This window comes from Vicugna pacos, chromosome 11 (assembly GCF_048564905.1).
Source record: "Vicugna pacos chromosome 11, VicPac4, whole genome shotgun sequence".
NCBI classification, from domain to species: Eukaryota; Metazoa; Chordata; class Mammalia; order Artiodactyla; family Camelidae; genus Vicugna; species Vicugna pacos.
In genome coordinates this window covers 59408501-59423893 of record NC_132997.1, presented here as the reverse complement: position 1 = coordinate 59423893, position 15393 = coordinate 59408501, and the positions used below count along the sequence as shown (strand labels likewise).

General features: G+C 42.9%; 1 protein-coding gene across 12 annotated transcripts in view; it reads right to left on the bottom strand.

The window, feature by feature from the left end:
* ANK3 (ankyrin 3) overlaps positions 1-15393 on the bottom strand; it is a 591977-nt gene that overhangs the window by 135588 nt on the left and 440996 nt on the right. For 11 of the 12 annotated variants that reach the window (XM_072971465.1, XM_072971466.1, XM_072971472.1 and 8 more), the window contains 7 exons: positions 14792-14989; positions 12817-12915; positions 10111-10209; positions 8072-8170; positions 5516-5713; positions 3860-3958; positions 3472-3570 (listed from right to left, as the gene is read on the bottom strand). In XM_072971465.1, the coding sequence (XP_072827566.1) occupies positions 3472-3570; positions 3860-3958; positions 5516-5713; positions 8072-8170; positions 10111-10209; positions 12817-12915; positions 14792-14989 (891 nt within the window). Of the gene's footprint in view, positions 1-1936; positions 1985-3471; positions 3571-3859; positions 3959-5515; positions 5714-8071; positions 8171-10110; positions 10210-12816; positions 12916-14791; positions 14990-15393 lie in introns of those variants that run through there. The other variant, XM_072971475.1, reaches the window with a different exon arrangement.

Here is a 15393-nt window from a genome sequence, read left to right as displayed (position 1 = left end):
GAGGAAAGGAGGCTACCTGCCTGCCCTACATCCATTCTCCCTCCTTCCTTAATAAAAGAACCTTTGGCCTTGTGCCCTATTGAAAACTACATCTCCCAGCAGCCCTTGCAGAAAGAGGCAGCCAATGAGATGTTAAGGAGAGATGGCTGGGTGGGGCTTCTGGGAGCTTTACTGCTTGAAAAGAGGACCTGGCAGCCGGAGCAACAATATCTGAAGCAAAGAACAAAAACAATAACAATAAAAATCACAGGGTACTTTCTTCAACACTCTGGAAACACTGAACCAGCATCAACTGCCTGCCTCCAGACTGTTTACCACGTGAGAAGAATAGAGCCTCATCGGCTGTGGAGAAAGGGGAACCCTCCTACACTGCTGGTGGGAATGCAGTTTGATGCAGCCACTATGGAAAACAGTGTGGAGATTCCTCAAAAGACTAGGAACAGACTTACCATATGACCCAGGAATCCCACTCCTGGGCATATATCCAGAAGGAACCCTACTTCAAAATGACACCTGCACCCCAATGTTCATAGCAGCACTATTTACAATAGCCAAGACATGGAAACAGCCTAAATGTCCATCAACAGGTGACTGGATAAAGAAGATGTGGTATATTTATACAATGGAATACTACTCAGCCATAAAAACCGACAACATAACGCCATTTGCAGCAACATGGATGCTCCTAGAGAATGTCATTCTAAGTGAAGTAAGCCAGATAGATAAAGAAAAATACCATATGAGATCACTCATATATGGAATCTAAAAACAAACAAAGCATAAATACAAAACAGAAATAGACTCATAGACATAGAACACAAACTTGTGGTTGCCAAGGAGGGGGAGGGTGGGAAGGGATAGACTGGGATTTCAAAATTGTAGAATAGATAAACAAGATTATACTGTATAGCACAGGGAAATATACACAAGATCTTATGGTAGCTCACAGAGAAAAAAATATGACAATGAATATATATATGTTCATGTATAACTGAAAAATTGTGCTCTACACTGGAATTTGACACAACATTGTAAAATGATTATAAATCAATAAAAAATGTTAAAACAAACAAACAAAACAGAGCCTCATCAGTTTAAGCCACCTTGCGAGGTCTTTTTCCCAGCAGATGAGCCAAGTCCTAACTGAGAGAACTGGCTTTGCTCAGGATCAAAGTCTAGAAAAGGCCCCTGACAAGGATCACTGCCTCAGAAAGCAGGGACGGATGGACACGTGGCCGGGATGTCATTACAGAGGCGACCGTGCTATGGGAATGAGAATTACTATCCTACTAGAAAAGCCTGTGTTCAACTGACTGTAAAAGACATGCCTAAAGCTAAAGGGCTGCTAGAAGGAACTAGTTAAACAACTGTTCTTCTGAGGGGAGGGTGTAGCTCAGTGGTAGAGTGCCTGCCTAGCATGCACAAGGTCCTGGGTTCAATCCCCAGTACTTCCATCAGAGTAAATAAAAACCTCATCTCTTTTCCTCCCATGAAAAAAAAAAAAAAAAAGAACTGCTTTTCAACTCTTTGTCAAAGATGTTTTGCAGACAGGGAACCACGAGGTCTTGTTAGACAAATACAAAGCTGGAAATCAACTGCAAATATATCAACTGTTGACCTGTGTAAGAGTTATTTGCGGAAGGAAAGGTTGATTGGACTCATCCTACTTCACACTTACTCATGATTTCTGCCAATTCTAAATTGCTTAGCACTAGTTGTAACAAAATTATTATTCTCACAAGAGGAATGAATAGTTCACTTATTAATTACTTACTGGTTGCCTACCATGAACCTTAGGTTATTTATAATATAAGAAAAGTGGCCCAGGCTCAAAAGGATATGAAAATAAATGAATGAAATGGGCAACTATTAAATTTTATCATACATTTTTCTCTTTTTAAAAACTGTGGTAAAATATACATTATATAAAGCTTACCATTGTAACCATTTTTAAGTGTACAGTTAGTGGCATTAAGTACATTCATTGTTCTCCATTCCTTACCACCATCCATCTCTAAACTGAACCACTACCCCTTAAACACTAACTCCCCATTCCTTGCTCCTCTCATCCCCTGGCAACCAGCATTCTACCTTCTGTCTCTACATTTGTGAAATCATGCAGTGTTTGTCCTTTTGTGTTCCTGGCTTATTTCACTTAGCATAGTATCTTGGAGGTTCATTCATACAGTAGCATATATCAGAATTTCCTTCCTTAAGACTAAATAATATCCCACTGCATGCATAGACCACATTTTGTTTATCTGCTCATCCTTCCATGGACACTAGGGTGGTTTCTACCTTTTGGCTATTGAGAATAATACTGCCATTCTTTTTTTTTTTTTTTGGACAAAGTTTTTTCAAAAGTCAACAGATGGCTTTATGATAGAAAGAACGTCAGGGTTAAAAATGATGGGGAAAAGCCACACTTAGATGAAAAGCAAGTTTGGGGACTAGATTTTGAATTGGAGATTTCATTGGGTACAATTCTGAAGAGGATGGAGCAGGAGATGACTGAGAAACAGAAAAGAGGTTCTGAAGAGAAATACCTGTCAAAGATCACATGCTCTCTACATGGAGAAAGTATCTGAAAACTTTATGTGTGAAGGTATCCAAAGTAATCTCTAACAGCCCAAGTTCTTTAACTTGTATGTGTAAGAGATTTGATCCAAACACTAAGTTTAAAGGAGAACACTATAATTGCCCCAAAATGAAAGAGTAAAACAAAAATGAAAAGCCAGGGGATGCTAAAAGTTCCTTCAACCAACAGTATTTAGGAAAAGGATTGGGCAGCATTTCAACTGTGGTTTGTATCATTCCAGTGTTCTCTGATCACAGCCACCTGCTCGACAACAGTGGACTTACTAACTCAAGAGGACTCAATCTGTCTCTAGATAAACTCTTCTTTATGGTTTGCCTCTCAAATCAGAATCCTGGAGTCATAAGAAAGCCATTTACTACAAGCATCTCTTTTCTGAGAAATCTGTTGTCCACTGGTCAAAAATGACCTAACAATTGAAATAAAGGTTCTCCTTAGCAATAATAATACCACATAAGCAAAACCACCCCACCTATTTTATTAAACACACATAAACCACTTGAAAGCAATGTTTTATGGCCAGGAAAATGTAACACATATTTTATGACTTTGACAAATGAGAACTTTCTTACTCCTTCAGGCTGTGCTGATGTTTTCAATCTGGCTAAAGAGTACTTCAAAATTTTTTTTTTTCCTGGATATTCCTCAGGCTCCAGGATGTCCTGGATTTTCAAGGAAAATCAATTGACAAGTAATTATTTATGGAGCATCTACCACATGAGTTGACTAAATAGCTGAAGGCACAGATTTCCGAAGGAGCTTATATTCCCATGCCTCAACTCAGGGGGTGCTACGGATGAAGCAAAAGTGGATATGCACATGGAGACCGATGGACACTCTCCATCAGTCTCCGAAGGCTGTTGAATTACAGGTACCTTTGCAGCCGCATGAGGTGAGGCTCCTTGGTCCAGAAGCAGGAGGGCCACTTTCTGATTATCGTAATGTGCAGCTACATGCAGTGGAGTTAGCCCGCTCTGAAAACACGTGCAGAAACAACAACCAGTGTCAAAGCGTCTTAACATCAGAGGCCTAGATTCACTTAGGAGATGGGATTAGATTGGCTGCAACAGAGGGTGTCATTTACATTCCAGTTTCCTCAACACTTGGGCCCCTGCTTTCACCTCCTATTTCCGAAGTGGTCTTCATCCTGTGAGGCTTAGATACGGATTAGTTATAACTTGGGTGGCTGTGTGTGAGTATTAGCAAGGGTGTGTTTTGCAGTCATGGGTGTGGCCTGTTGCAGGGTGGCCGATGACCTCATACCTTCCCAGCAGCATCTGGAGACGCACTTTTCTGGAGCAGGAGATTGGCTACTTCAAGCTTCCCATATTTTGCTGCCACATGAAGGGGAGTAAATCCTTTCTGAAAAAAGAAACATAAAAATAATGAATGGCAGAAATGACACGAAGGGATCACTTTCCTGGAACTGATGAATTATTCTAATGATAAAGAGCAGTTAAGTTTGTATGTAAGGACCAAGACAGGTAGATAACAGTTAAAGAGTCCCCTTAGCAACAAAGATGAGCAGGATATTTAATCTCTCTCTGTTGACTGAGCCCCAACAAGATGCTAATCCTGGGACGAATGAGGCATCTGACAAGGATGAAGTCGGCAAGCTGGATCTGGGGCCATTTTGGGATTTTGCATTGTTGGAAGAATAGGTGACGGTCCTAGGTCACATTTGCATTTCGAGGGCTTTGAAAACTCTGGACCTTCCACACTCTCACATCACTAGGTGGGATCCCTTCCCTTGCCTTTCCTTTCTCTACTATCGCATGTATACACACGTCTTTACATAGGCTCCAGTCCTTAGGCGTAGAAGCCAGAGTCTCAGGCCTTAGCCTCCGCACATGAACTGAATAATATCACGTGGTTCTCTCCCAGTAAATACGTGAGAGCTGGATATTGACAGTTGAGTGCCTGCCCTCCCTTGCTTCTACCTCCTACAAGGATCTGGGTATCAAGTAGTCAGTCAACATGCACCTTTAGGGATGGCCCCCAGCATGAGTCAGGGACTGGAGGGCCATCAATGTATTTGACCTCATGAGACTACAGCCAACTAAAGCCACTGGGCAGCTGGCTTGGTGGAAGGATGGGGTGCTCAAAACTCCATCACTCATTACTCTTTCACAAGATAAATGAGATCCAGGAATTTGCATCTCAACTCTACTGAAGAGTCTAAAGAATCACAGGGGGTGAATTTTGAGGTAGTCATTATTTATTCAGCTAGATTGCCAAGTATTTGTAATTATTGTAATTATCTTCCACATTGATTACACATTAATGCTGATTCTCTGCATGCAAATAAGGGACTGTAACACCAATTTCTAACTTTCTAAGACACGCCATGCTATCACACTTTCTAGGTTTCATCTTGCTATCACACTTTCTAGGTTTACACAGTATCAAAGAAAAATGAGCTCTAAATTCTGCATTTCCCACTTAAAAAGCAGCTGTGTAGTGGGTTATTCCTCTAAGGCACCAGAGTTGAGATTAAAAAAAAAAAATCCCATAAATCAGAAAAGACAGCAGCAACAACAAACTGAGAAAAATCCACTTCCTGATTTGGAAGTATTATGAAAGCATTAACCAACTGAGCTTTGGTAACGTGGTTTGTATACCTGGCTGCAGCAAGAGATATCTGTGGCTATGCTTTTAAACCATCATTTAGATTTATCCAATAACTTGGGAGAAACATCTAACTCCGGACACCAATAAGGTCACGTCAGACGATCATGTATCGAGAAATGTTAAGCCATATGCTGACACCTGCCCCACCCCAGGGCTTTGCTGGCTGTGTTAATCCAGGGATCCAAGCACAGATACTGCTGTGCAGCTTTTATACCTGTTACCATGCAGGTATCACTAAAGACGATGTGTCCTGGGGGACCAGCAGGATTTCAAGACTGGCTTGCATACCTTTGTTGTTATGGATAACGATGCTCCATGATCCAAAAGGAATGCGGCCACATCCTCATGCCCTTCTCGGGCTGAAAGGTGGAGCGGGGTGTACCCGGAAGTCGTGGCTGCATTTGGAGACGCCCCTTGCTGCAACAGCTGTTGGACTATATCCGCCTTCCCCAGTCGGGCAGAAATGTGGAGTGGGGTTTGGTCATCCTAGGGGGCAAGGCAGAAATGCAAGGCTGAGAGGCTGAGAAAACAACAGTGATGTCATAAAAAATTCAGGGAACTTCGCTGCTTGCTACTCTCCACTCTTTGATTCAATACTGAAAAGGAAAGAACTTTATTTATCTTTTTCTTTAAGTCTCAGAAAGGTAGAGATGGCAGATCTAAGATCTTAAATACCCTTGAATAACCTGTTAGCATGAGAACTGTGAAAGGCCATTCTACCTATAAATTATCCCCACTCCCACCTGTTACACTTTATCAACGTTTTAAACCTCCAATGACTCCTTTTTTGGGGAGAGAAGGGAAGGTATCCTGGTAAAACTGAAGTATCTGGGAGAGATACTATACCTGCACCAGTTATCATGAAAACATATGGAATGAATTGTTTTGTTGGTGCTGCCCACTCCCACCCTCTCATAGTCCAAAGCAGAGGGAGAGGCGGGCAGCACAGGGTGGTTGCAGGAGTCTCCCAGCTAAGAGAGCTGGAGGGGCTGACAGCCAGCCTGCCCCCTGCTTGCCGAGCTGTCCTCCTGGCATGGGCTGCATCTGCCTGGAGTGGAGGGGCACCTTGTCCCAGTTCACCAAAGACATGAGGCCCTCATAAGTCCCGCTCCCTTAGCAGCTCCTCCCCATGTTGGAGGGGCATCCTTTCCTCATTTGCCCAAAGATGGCCTCTGGAGGGAAACCCCCACTGGAACGTGGAAATTTCCGGTAAATACTTTATGTAGGGCAAGTAGAGAGAGGAGACTAGAACACAGGACACTGCTTTGGAACATTAAGATGAGGGTCAAGATCAAAGCAAGAGAGCCTGTGTAACCAGGAGGAAGTGTGACAAGTTAGGGAAGATGCCACAAGGAAGAAGAGGAATACCAGAAATAGAAAGAGGTAGTTGGCAAAGAAAAATCTCATTCAACCCCCACCACTGAACACTAACTGAGCATGTGCACACCCCAGGCTCTGTTCTAGGTACTCCACCTACATTCACTCATTAATAATCGCAACAATCCTATGAATTACAACTCTTGTTATTTCCATTTTCTCTATGAGGAATCAAGATAAGGAAACATGGCCCAGAGAGGTTATTTAACTTGCCCAATGTTACACAGTTAGTAAATGGTGAACAAGGATTCAAACCCAGGCAGGCAGGCTGTGGAATTCAGTCTCCTAACAATGATACACACAGTCCCCTTCATGAAATAACTATAAATCCTAGGGTCAATGTCAGCTTGTGGGTGAAACCATCTCCTAGATGAAATGCTTCATATGTAACTAACAACACCCACAAATGTGCGGTTTCTGTACTGGCAGCGTACAGCCGCTCTTAACCATTCCACTTAACTGAGTTAGCTAGCGGATTAACCAACATCCTCTAGAGAAGGGGTCAGAACAGTAAAATCCAGGGGCCAGATCCAGCTGTCACTTGTATTTGCCAATAAAGTTTTATTGACACACAGTCATGTCCATGTGCTGATGTATTAAATTATGTACTGCCTATCTCGCTATTTCCACTCTGTAACAGCAGAGCTGAGCAGCTGTGATAGACTGTGTATCTTGCAGAGACGAAAATACGCTGTATCTCAAACTGCTTCACAAATGTCTCAGTTTTCTCTCCATTTAACCCCAAAACAGAAAGTACCAAATGTGTAAATAAATGGCAAACAAATGTATATTTGTATATTGAAGGGCCAAAATTAAACAGTTGAAGTGGTTACGTATCTGTTTATGACTCCTGACCTAAGCTGTCATTTTGACAACCAGACCAGCTACCCATCAGGATAGTGACAGAGACACAGGTTTGTCCTGGGGGCAAAACGCCAGGTGGACAATGATGCACTCAACTCAGCCCTGACGTTCTTCTCTGTTCCATGAACAACTCTGGTCAAGTGTCAGCGTTTATAGTTTCACAACTTGTGGAGGAAAAGTTAAAACTTCCTTTTTCCTTTTGTGGCTATGAAAACTGACATATAAGTCAAACAAAAGAACTCAGTCATGCATTCAAACTGAGCTTGTTCTAGAAGCTTCGTGCAGAAGCCCTTCTCTGGAGAGCATGTAGAACTCTGGACCAAGTCTAGGTTTGTTTCCTAAGCGTTAGCCATGTGCCAAGGACACAAAGTTCCTTCTGGCACAAAGTTCTTGTTCTATTTAATTTTGTTGAATAACTGAGTAGACACATGTGCAGGGTCGGGATGTTTTCAATATCACTTGGGTAGAGACTTTTGTCATGGGTGGTGGTTCATTACTTTAAAAGAGTGTTCCTGGAAGAGAACATGCGCATATCTAAAGGTTTTATTAAAATCTTTTTTTTTCTCTTGGTAGCAAACACTTTCACATAAACACTGCACATACCTTAGCTTTAGCTTCTACCTGAGCTCCGTCTTGCACCAGATACCGCACGACTTCGGCTTGGCCGGACCGAGCTGCCATGTGCAGTGCTGTTTCTCCTCTCTGGGGAACAGGAGCCAAAGTGAGTTAACGCAGCTCTAAAGGAGAGCGGCATGTTTTACTGGCATCAAGTTTATGATGGAGGATTTTTTTTTAAAGGAAAAAATGGTCCCAAGCACTTCCTTTTGTTGGGGGGTGGTAATTAGGTTTATTTATCTATTTTTTTTTTTAATGAAGGTTCTGGGGATTGAACTCAGGACCTCATGCATGCTAAGCATATGCTCTAACACTTGAGCTGTATCCTCCCCGATTCCAAGCACTTTCTTCTTGAAAATAGGAAAGACAGGAAATGAAATACACGAGGATCGCATAGGAACCTGGTCCACGATGGAAGACTTCAATGTAAGCCCTGGGAGCCTGGTCGCCAGCAGTCTCGGAAGCCGTGCTCAGTCATCTACAACGAGGCCTCACTGGGGGTTGAGAGGCAAGTGCTACAGGGCCAGGCAGGAGGCCAGAAGAGTGAAGAGGGCAGGTGGAGGAGGTGGTGTGGTGCTCCCAGAGAGAGGCCCTGCCCTGTTCTGTCTGAGGGAGGCGCCGCTACCTGGCAGGGGCAGACTGCCCAAGTAACTCTGCAGATGCCAGCCATATCATGCCACACCTTCCTATTTTTCAAAAACAGTGGCGGTCTGGATACTTATGTACATTTCTTGAACACTGGTAAAAAAGATCAGAGTTCAAAACAAAGCAAAACCAAACCAAAAATGCTGCCGGTACAACACAAACACACCCAGCTTGCTGGCTGTTGGTTTGCAGGCCCTGCTTTATCTCAACAGGTCACTATTCTATATCTTCGGACATCATCCCAAGGGGTTATTTTCTTTGCCACTGGACTCCCTCCACCTCTGTCCTGCCCCCTTTCACCAAACAGATTTTAATTCGGATGATCTCTTCATTTATTTAATTAAAAAAATAAAAACAACATATACAACACGGATAGACTGAAGTGTAAAAAGTAATAAAAATCAAGTATTTTCTCTCGTACCAGGGATGCCCACCTTTAAATCACTTTTATACATTTTGCTTTGCTCCACAGGACATCCACCTCCACGCAAGGAGATGCAAAGACACATTTCACGTGTAACCGCTGTGCTTCCTGGAAAGGTGCTGAGGGTGAGTTGACCATATTACCCAGCCTTCTCTGTGGAAAGGGGCACATCCTCTCTCTGGCCGTTAGTACCAGGAAAGACTGCATTTCAGCTGAGAGCTGGTTCTAGCTGCTAGAAGACAAGGAGCCTTACTGGAGGCCCCTCTCAGGGTGAGGGTGCAGGACCTTACTGCTTGCCCTTCCGGTGCCAGAATGTTGCTTGTTTTACTTTTACTTCTATAGTGCTCATGGGTCCAACTAGTGCTCTTACGCTTGGGGTCTGGGATGCTAATGTTATTATGATGTTAAATTTAAAATCCTGTAAGACAATATCAAATCGCACGTGCAGACCTAGGGGGCTAAGTTCCTCCTCTGACATTTGCTACGAAGTGAGGCTCTTGCTTCTGCAGAGCAACGCTTAGTGTAGGAAAACAGCATCTTCCTCCAACAGTGAGCTGGCTTCCATGAGTTTGCTGTAACACTGCCAAGCACACTCAAGAGAAATTACTTTGGAGTTTACTTGGAATCACAGTAATGATAGTGTCTGAACCACCTTCTCAACATGGAACACTTCTTAATGCTTCCATTGAAAAAAATTCTCTCCCTCCACAAGACTTTCCTTTTTAAAGCATAATATTCAGTAGCAAAACACACAGTCCCTATATCTTAGCAATCTGTGACCAGCTAGTGACTGAAAGGCTCTTGCCTTTGAGGTCAAGGAAACCACAGGTATTCTCAAATTCTGTTAAATTAAATAGTGATTAATTTACTTATCACAAAAAATAAGCAGATCGGGAGCAATCTTTGCCTGTTTTGTAAATACTCACAGTTGGACCTGCGTTGTTAAAAGGATACTTACCACATTGGTGGTGTTGGGTGAGGCTCCGTGATGCATTAGTTGTGACACGATATTTACATGCCCCATGAAGGCAGCAACATGGATTGGGGTGAGGCCCGACTGAAGGGAAAGAGGGAGATGTCAGTTTGCTGGCTTGTCATACCATGGGTTTGTCTGCCTGCCTGCCTGTCTGCCATCCACCCATCCAACCATCCATGTTAAGTTGACCAGTTTATTGATCAGATCAGAAAACATCAAGACATCACCACTATGTCATAGATTCTATAAGACAAATGGATCAATAATCATCATTTCCCTCAAGCAAGTTCCGTGATTATGAAAGGCCTGTGTCATAATCATTAAAGATTTATTTCATTTTATATAGTATTTTGAAAAAAATTTAGAGAGAAATAACTTGAAGGTTTTTTTCCCTTTGCTACTAAGCCTTTCTTATTCATACGACTGTGTGTGTGTGTGTGTGTGTGTGTGGAGAGGGGACACACATGTGATTACATACACAATAGTAAAAAGTCAACTTTTATTTCAGATCCTATTCTGGCCTTTAACAAGGACGCCTCTGCACTCAGAGTAACTGATTCTATATATGTGAAAGAGCAGGATAGGAACATAAAGCCATCTCTCTGATAAATGGGCAGATCACCATTAACTGTTCCAATCAGTTAAATTTTTAACTTTTTGAGTATTATAAATTAAGGTGATAAAATTAAGGCAAATATAACAAGGGTCACTAGACTGAACCTTAATTTTCATGTGTGTTTCAAGTCTGACTCACATACACACACACCTCCCAAAACATTGGTATTTTTTGTATAAAATGAGTCCATTTCCAGTTTTTCAGAATTTAATTCCACTTACATCATAAACACCATAATTGGGAAAAATATTTAATATGGCTAGAAAACGCTACAACAGAAGGAGATAACTATTTCAACAGAAATTTGAGTAGTGTTAAAGAATACATAAAAGGAATTCTCCACAATGAAAGTGAGAATGAAGACAGAAGAGGAGGAAGTCTGGTTGCTGGGACTTCAAACAGTGGGAACCGATGACAGCAGGGGAAAGATTTGTTATAATTCGGTACCCTTTCCCATCAGCAGGGGGAGTCGTTAGGACATACATGAGGCAGAGCCCTCATCCTGGTCAGCACCACCTTTCCAAGCTCTTAGGGAGCTCAGGGCTGGCAGTGGAAACTTCTCAGGACGGGTTGGCATTTCTGGACATGAGTCAAAAATCTCCTTTTGGGGGGGAGGGTACAGCTCAGTGGTAGAGTGTGTGCTCAGTGTGCACAACGCCCTGGGCTCAATCCCTAGTACCTCCAATAAGTAAAATAAAAACCTAACTACCTCTCCCCAAAATAAAAATAAAAATCTCCTTTTATTTCAGAGCCCATTCTGATCTTTAAAAAGGGTTGCCGTGCACAGAGAATAAACTTACTTTTTTTATAATGAAAATAACTGGGTACCTACCATGAAGCCAGAAGACTCACAGCAAATCAGGATTCATATTTCCAATCATTTAGCATTTCAGTTAGAAGTGTTAGAAATCAGGGCAAACATTTCTTTTGCAGATAAGAAACTGAGGCAAAGCAACAACTCCTAGACTAGACCTTAGTCTTTATGTTTGTTTCCGATCCTGTATGCATTCAACAAACCTTGACTGAATGATCTACTATGGGATCTACTGGGTACATTAAGACCAGTAAGACTCAGGCCTGCCTTGCTGGAGCCTGCAGTTTCTTGGGGAGCCAGGGGAGGGGCTGGGTCACAGGTAAGTCAGATGGACAAGAGCTTTGATGGAAATGTGCCCAGGATGTGGTGATGGTCCTGAGGAGGAGCTCCTAGATCAGGCCACAGGTTAGGGGAGGATTCCGAGGAGAAGGTGGCCCCAGATCTGGTCCTGAAAGGCAGGCAGGACCAGACTGGACAGGAGGTGTGGCACATGGAGGGTGCAGAGATATGGAATGAACAGGAGGGAGTCCAGTCTCGGGAAGTGCCAATGGCTGGAATCCAGGGGGACCAGTGTGCTGGGGGGTTGGGGGATGGCATGAGTCTGAAGGGTGGACGTCCCAGTGGATCACTTCTCGGAGTTCTGCGTCATTTTGTATGAAAGAAACCTAGAGCTAGTCCTTCAGCATTCTGAGTTTTCACAGAAAGTAATCCTTATTTCAGAAATACTCAGAGGTTATGTTATGCATGGGTTCTCAACCACAGCACATATGACATTTTGAGCCAGAGAATTCTTTGTTGTGGGAGGCTGGCCTGTGCACTGTAAAAGGTTCAGTAGCACCACTGGCCTTTACTCACTAGAGGCCAGGAGTACGATCCAGTTGTGACAACTAGAAATATCTCTAGAAATGGCCAAATGCCTCTTGGGGGGCAAAACCACCCACAAGCACTGCAGTGTAGGATTTGAGAAGGACTGCACTACAGGATTTCACATAAATTACGCTTTGAGTGACAGCACCGCTCACCTTTAAGCATGACACGTGTCTGGGCTACACTTCTCATCACAGGATGTATTTACACTCACCCACCCACACTCTTGTCTGCTTTCCTTAGGACTGGCAGCCCCTTGGGTGAAGGGTTCAGAGAGTCATCTAACACCACACACAGCAAAACAAGCACATTGTGGGGGACGGCTCTAGGACTCTGGCCGCTGAGGCTGCACTCCCGGCACCCGGAAGCGCAGAAATCCTCCCTCTCTCACCTCGGTTACAGCTTGGATGGATGCACCGTGTTTCAGAAGGAGTTCCATTACTTTAATTCGATTCTTTTTGCAGGCAATATGAAGAGGGGTAAAGCCATTCTGCAAGGGAGAAAGATAAATATCAATTTGATCACATTCCACTGAAATCTACTTCCATTGTGTACGGTAAAATATTTTTGCTGACGTAACGTTCTATCAAGATTTGGAAATGAGCAGAAACAACAAGGGGTTAAATCGAATGTAGATTCTTTTCTGCAAGCATAGGTAGTCGACCTGCTCCCAAGAACCCAAGGTGCTTTCGTAATCATGAACAGGAAGCCAATTTTGGTCCCAGTCTCCCGGTATCTAAGGAAAAATGGTCATGCATTTTCTTAGACTACTGTATTCTGAAATTCACTCTTTTAAATTATACATCCCTCCCCTACCTCGCTTTGAACACAGACTAAAAACATCTGGGCCAAAAATTTTCCCTCGATGTAAAAACTTCCTGCATGCCTATTCTGACTTCTCTGCTGCATTTTAGGACAACTGCAAGACCCATCTTAAATGTTTTTTCTTCTTCCAAGTTTTAAGATTCAAGTAGGTGCTTACTCCAAGGAAGCAGAAAGTTAAACAACCCAACATCATTTGCATCATTTGGTTTAATATTTCACTTAATAAAAGAACCTGCTTTTGAACAAATTCCCTACCACACTGTACTGCCTGCTAATTGAGACCATGGGGCATATTTTAGTCACTATAGAGAACCACATAATGTCAGGGTCCACTGTGACAGCGTAGGTTAAAGTCACCGCGGGTGCTTCCGTGGATTATTTGAAGCCATTTGCCTGGCCATACATAGTCCATCCAAGGATGGCTGGCTACAACCCCCCAAAACCTGCACGTGTTATAAAATCTTCAGAGTCAGAGGGAAAGGAGAGTGGAGGCCCACACCCCGTTGGAAGGCTTTTTTCTTACACGGAAAAATGAGTCATGACTGCTCCTTTCTTTCCCTCCCTTCTCAGAATTCAAAGATATGTCTGGGTTGGTCAACTGTTCTTGAAATGCTGCGCTGGGAAAAGCTTTCAGAATCACGATGGCAGTGGAGCTGCCTGGGGCCGGGAGGGCTCCTGTCTGCCCATCCTTTCCCGCCCATTCCAAATCTCCAAGCCTGCAGAGCCCCAAAGACACTGCAGATCCCCGAGCCAGGGGGACCCCATCAGCTGCAAAGGGGGCAGAGACCCTTCCTCCAACGGCTGAGCAGGTGACAGCCTTTACAGCAAAGCTGCTAGGAAACCCACACGTTTTCCCTAGCACTTGGTGTCATATTTTTTCCTACACTTGGGTGCTTATCCTGAGCTAAATTGAAACTGCTTACTAAATTGGGACAATTTATTTTTCGAAAGACAACAAACACCATCTCACTGTGAAAACCAAACCACACAGTACAGCTAAGGGTTAAAACAGCAAATCACTGTAGGAGGTAAGATGACAAATGTGACCAAAGTTTTGGATCATGAGGAAAAGGAGATGGCAGATAATTTCATTACCTTACGTGGTTAACATCAAATTTCCACTCACAAATTCTTAGACTTCTCATGTGTCAGATGAAGTTTTTGTTTTTTTTAAAATCATTTTGCCTTATATTTTTCAATCTCAGGAAAAAACTTTTAATTCACAGAGTTATAACTTTACCTACCATGAGATAAAGTTGACCACCTTAGTCTTTTTACACTTGTACAGTCTTTGGGTTTCATTCACATAAGAGAATCAGCAGTGTGACCATAAAGAGGTTAATGATTTAGCCTTACTGGTCTTGCTCATGTCAGAAATAGAAGGGTTTACAGATTTCCCAGAAGGCTGTCTGTAGGTTCACAAGGAGTACACTTTATTTAACCACACCTTCCATTTTCACCTCCTGAAAAAGAATCCCACGCTAGGGTAGCTTGTGGTCAGCAAGACAACGCGGGCTGGACTTGGCAGCTCGGCCACTCACCAGGGCTTTGGCGTTGGGGTTAGCTTTCTTATCCAAGAGAACCTTGGCGACTTTGTAATGGCCACAGTGGGCAGCCACGTGCAGGGCGGTCAGGTAGTCATTGGTGACGTCGTCCACGGGCACGTTATGCTGGAGGAGAAGTTGGACGCAGTTTAAATGATCCCCTTGTGTGGCCATGTGCAACGGAGACAGTCCATTCTGGAACATATAAGAAAAGCAGAGTTTACTGTTGTACCTTTCAAACGCAAACATGCCACCAAACGTAAAATACAATACAAATCTGAACAGATGAAAATCCTAGATTTTCACACGGAATACCTTCTCTTTCTAAGAGGTTTTGCGGCAACTGTTTTGAATTGCAGCTACTTTCCAAACTAGTTCCCCCACCCCTTATATCAATTTAAAAAAATTCCAAAGATAATTTATTTTTCTGATTTAAAAAGTGTGAGTTGTACTAAGGTTCACTATTTATTGCATTCGCAGTGAGCTGGAATTCTTAATATTTAAGACTGAAAAGGATAAAATAAAGGCAAACAGATTCGTATTCACTAGACTGGTTTTTATTTTGTCCTTCTGTATTACTAATACTTGGTGTTGAATAT